Raw genomic sequence first — 5,000 nt, 5'->3', positions numbered from 1 at the left:
GAGCTGGTGGTGAGGAACCTGTCTCGGCTGATGCCGGCGGTGGGCCGGGACGCGGGCGACTGGCTGGTGGGCACGCGGGTCAAGACGGCCCAGCTGCTGGGCCTGCTGATGCTGCACGCCGAGGACCACTGCACCCAGCACCTCCAGCCGCTCCTCAGCACGCTGTACCGCGCCTGCTCCGACCCCGAGAGGGACGTGGTCAAGCCGGTACGTAACGTCACACAGGGGGAAGGAGGGAGGGAGGGAGGGATGAAGGGAGGAGAGAGAGAGAGAGAGAGAGAGAGAGAGAGAGAGAGAGAGAGAGAGAGAGAGAGAGAGAGAGAGAGAGAGAGAGAGAGAGAGAGAGAGAGAGAGAGAGAGAGAGAGAGAGAGAGAGGGTTAGTTTGGGAGTGTTGTTTTAGTCTTAATAAGGATGCTGAGGGCTAAGTCTGGGTTTTAGTTGTATATTTGCATTGACTTGAGGTTAAAAGTGTAAATTGTTAAGGATCTGACCCAGATGAAATATCACTATGTGTTCTTTACTCATCTTCAAATTTAGTCTTATCTTATATCTTATTCTATAGCTCTTAGTCTTAGTCTTAGGAGATCAGAATCCCCACATTCACTTTGGAAAGATGTCAAATTCAGTCAGAGATGCACACTTGGACTTGCAGAGATGCACACAAAGACAGCTACAGATGGTGGCGGACATCACAAACATAGTTGTTCTTATTGTGCTGCTGTCTAGTGTGCTTGAAGAACACAGAGCCTTGTGTGCACCTTCTAAGGGACAAGGTTTACATCAGTCAGCCCTAACAAACCCTTGCACATAATACAGGTGCAATAAGTATGAAGCCTCATTGGGTCTTAATGTAATTCAGTGATCACTGGCGAAATAACTGTTGGTGACTCAATACATCACTCAACACAGTTAGACTCATTTCAGCTTTAGAGGTATTGAGTAAGTTGGCCATGTGTACACAGCTTTGTCACTATCAGAAGTGCACAATGCAATGGAGAAAAACGTTAACGCAGCAAAGATCAAATCCATGGGGAGAAAAAAACAAATTGAGGCATTCCTGTATGAAATGAAACGGCCTTTATGTAGCGCTAGCTACAGTATATGCTTAGCATTTCAAGTCCTCATCAAGGAATGGCAGACAAACACAGGTGTGCACACTTAACAGGTAGACAGGGGTGAGGGTTGTCACATGGCCCAAGTCGTAAAGGCTAAATCCATGTTGGAGGAAGCCTGAGGCTGTTGAGTACCATCAGCTCTGTGATCTGAGTTAAATTGACTGGACTGGTGCGGTCAACACTGAAATCCCTCTCCGCGCCGGCCCACCAGGACTGTGGCCGGTCTCTCTCAACAAATCACGATGAGCTGATTTGGGGCTAACTTTCAAGTCAAGGCCCGGCACTGAAGCGTTGCCAAAACCTCCACGCTCCCACGGGGGGACCTTGCGTCCACACAGAAAAGCTGTCAGTCTCCCAAGCAGCACCTGTGGATTTTTATCAGCGTGCCAGCGACACCCAGGCGATGGCTGCGCACACACACACACACACACACACACACACACACACACACACACGGCGCAACACAAATATTTCACTTATCTGATTTTATTGCCGCCGCGCGGGCCGCTGCACTGCTGACACGACAGGATTCTTTTTTTTTTCGCCGGCGCTCGGCTCAGCTCGCTCGCCAAAGCAAAAGAAAACACACGCTTTTCCTCCGATCAAAGTGCCTGTGGTGACCAGGGGGGCCGTTTTTTTTTTTTTTGGACGTCGAGCGTCAGGACACACCTGCCCCGTCACCAGGGCGTACTGACGACCGCCGCGTCCCTGTGTCCCCTCGCCCTCGGATCGGGGACGAGATCTCCGGGAACGCAGCTGTCCCGAGTGACGGGCGTGGACGCTGAGATGTTGATGAATTCATGTCGAGTTTTAGACAAAAATGGCTTCCCGGTCTGCCTGCCTGATGCACACCCATACTGTAAGCTGGTGTGAGCGGTGATCATTAATCGTGCCGTGAGAAGAGTTATGACCGTACTCTGGACTCTGCTGACCTCTCCATGCTGTCCATGCTTCTGGCATGTAGGTCAGTCGGGCTGCAGTCATCCCAACGAGGGCCGTGTTCTGTGGCTCAGGATTAAGGTCTCTTTCAGCGTTTTAGAGTTTTAGAGCCTCATATGTGTGGATCTTATTGTTTTGCAGTATTTGAATACCTAAATATTACTTTATTAAAGGAGTATTACACCCCTCTCCCTCTCTCTCCCTCTCTTTCCCTCTTTCTCTGTCTCTCTCTCTCTCTTGCTCTCCCTCTCTTTTTCCCTCTCTCCCACTCGCCCCATCTCTGTATCCACCCCCCTGTGTCCTCTCTCTCTCTCTCTCTCTCTCTCTCTCTCTCTCTCTCTCTCTCTCCCCCCCCCCCCCTCTCTCTCCCTCTCTCTCCCCCTCCCTCTCTCTGTAGGCTCTGGAGTCGGCGCGTCTGCTGGGCACGTTTGTGGGTGCGGAGGCGCTGCTGAAGCTGCAGCTGGCTCACGTGGAGAGCGCCCTGTCCTCCTACCCCTCGGCCCCCTGGACGCCCCTCACGGTGCTGGCGGCGGCGCTGAGGGGCAGCTCGGCCCCGGCCCTGCGCCCCCACCTCCCGCACATCACCAACACGCTGGCGCTGCCCGAAGTGTGCCAGGAGGCCACGCAGGTGGGTACACTACACAGGGCGGGCATGACACAGGGACGGGGAGGATAGAGAGATGGGGAGAGTGGGAGAGAGGGAAATGGATGAAGAGAGAGAGAGAGAGAGGGATGGAGAGTGTGGAGGGAGAGAGAAAAGAGAGGGAGAGAGGGAAATGGATGGAGAGAGAGAGAATGAGAGGGACGGAGAGCGTGGAGAGGGAGAGAAAAGAGAGGGAGAGAGGGAAATGGATGGAGAGAGAGAGAGAATGAGAGGGATGGAGAGTGTGGAGAGGGGGAGAGAAAAGAGAGGGAGGAAGGGAACGAGATGAGAGAGAGGCTAAGCGATGAAGAGATGAAGAGCGGGGAAAAAGCGAAAGGGTGAAATGGAGACCGGAAAGGAGACAGCGGGCACGGCAAGCTGTGGGTCGCTCGACAGAACTTGGTGGTTTTAAGATGTTTGCTGTACTCTTGAGCACTCTTTATATGTGAGCATCATATAAATAGCAGAACTTTTCTTTCACTCTTCCTTTTTTGCTTAATGTTGTTTGGCAACAGCCTGTTTAGATGACTGATGTATATATAAAGCATTCTTTCCTGTTTATGCTGTATGCGTCGGTTAGACCAGATGGCAGAGGCTTTCGCACACACCTGTTTGGCTGACGTAGTTGTGTGGGAATCCCTAATGTGATTGGGAGATCTCTCCGCACACTGCCAACCCTGAGGCACAGAGGCACACCGCACCACACACACATACACACATATACACACACACACACACACACACACACACACACACACATATGCACACACACACATACCCACACATATACACACACACACACGCATGCATACACACACACACACACACACACACACACAGCTGGGCTCTCTTGCTTTCTTGCCTCGCCTCACCCACTAAGCCACATCACAACAGTGTCGGCATAGAGACAGCATGGAGCTGCCCTCCCTCAGCTCAGCAGCTGGCACTTGGGTCAGTAGTGGCATGCCCTGGCTGCCCATGACCGGCCACCAGCACTGAAGACCCTATAAAAGACCATAGACCCCCCTCTCCCTCCATCTCTTCTAGTCTTCCTTTCTCTCTCTCTCTCTCTCTCTTTCCCCCTCGCTCCCCTCTTTCTCCTCTCTCTCTCTCTCCCTCTCTCTCTCTTTCTGTTGTTCCCCCGTGTCCTCTATTTATTTTTTCCCCTTGCCCCCCCCCCCCCCCTCTCCCTCCTCTCTCCCCGTCTTAGTGAGGGATAAAGTGAGGGGTACGTTTAGTCATACTCAGTAAAAAATATCTCCGTGTCAGCAATGTCCTTGCGTTTCCTGATGCCTCCTTTCCTCACACGGATCAAAGCTATAAACGGCCCATATGCTTTTAGGCTTGACTGCATGCCCTTTAGAACAGAAAAAACACTCCCCAGTACAGTACGGTGGGGGGAGTGTGTGTGTGTGTGTGTGTGGGGGGGGGGGGGGGGTGTTCCTTGCTATTTGCTATTTTTCAAGTCTTATATTTCAGGAGTTTATCTTCTGAAGAGGCCCTCTCTCACACGCAAGCAGCCATGTCCTCCGCTAACCCGCACTTGCTCTGAAAACATTTATTTTTCTAGTGGAGAAAAAGGATCAGAATACCACCATGTGTGCGTGTGTGTGTGTGTGTTCGTGTGTGCGTGCCTGCGAGAGAGAGTGTGTGTGTGTGTGCACATATGAGAGCGAGAGAAAGAGAAAATGAGTGAGTTTGTGAAAAACATCCCCATCGTTTCTGTCAGTGGGAGAGGAAACCCCCCCCTTCCCCCTCCACCACCACCACCACAGTGCCCCCCCCCACCCCCCCCTCCAGCCGCTCCACATTCCCCGGCCCTTTGATATGAGAGTCTGGCCGCTCCGTGCTCCTCGTGGCTGGGCCCGGCCCGGCTGAGGGGTCTGCTTTGTGAACTGGAGCGCCGGCGGCCCGCGGCTCTGACTCACCCTGGCTCCCCGTAACCCGCCGCGCTCTGTGGGGACCGGAGGAATTTCCTCTCCGGCCGCAGCAATAATAAGAGCTACTAATTTCCCCCAACCCCTACATGCTTTCACTGACCCTCTGCGTCCCCCCCCACATCTCAGCACACACACACACACACACGCACGCACGCACGCACGCACACACACATATACTCACACACACACACACACACATGCACACACACACAGACATAGAGACATAGAGACACACACGCACACACTCACACACACACACACACAGAGACACACATACACACAGAGACACACACACACACACACACATAGAGAGACACACACACACACACACACACACACATACACACACACACGCACACACA

The 5,000-nt window shown here is 52.8% G+C and overlaps 1 protein-coding gene across 1 annotated transcript in view; it reads left to right on the top strand.

Annotated features, from left to right (window-relative positions):
* The window catches only part of LOC134076534 (dynein axonemal assembly factor 5-like), a 46,325-nt gene that overhangs the window by 5,890 nt on the left and 35,435 nt on the right, over window positions 1-5,000 (top strand). Inside the window, exons 5-6 of the mRNA XM_062531644.1 lie at window positions 1-207; window positions 2,453-2,683. The exon at window positions 1-207 is cut by the window's left edge and continues 26 nt beyond it. Coding sequence (XP_062387628.1) covers window positions 1-207; window positions 2,453-2,683 — 438 coding nt within the window. The remainder of the gene's footprint in view (window positions 208-2,452; window positions 2,684-5,000) is intronic.

Source organism: Sardina pilchardus, chromosome 3 (genome assembly GCF_963854185.1).
Source record: "Sardina pilchardus chromosome 3, fSarPil1.1, whole genome shotgun sequence".
In the NCBI taxonomy this organism is placed as follows: domain Eukaryota; kingdom Metazoa; phylum Chordata; class Actinopteri; order Clupeiformes; family Clupeidae; genus Sardina; species Sardina pilchardus.
Note: the sequence above shows the minus strand (reverse complement) of the source record. Positions and strands in the feature narration are given on the sequence as shown.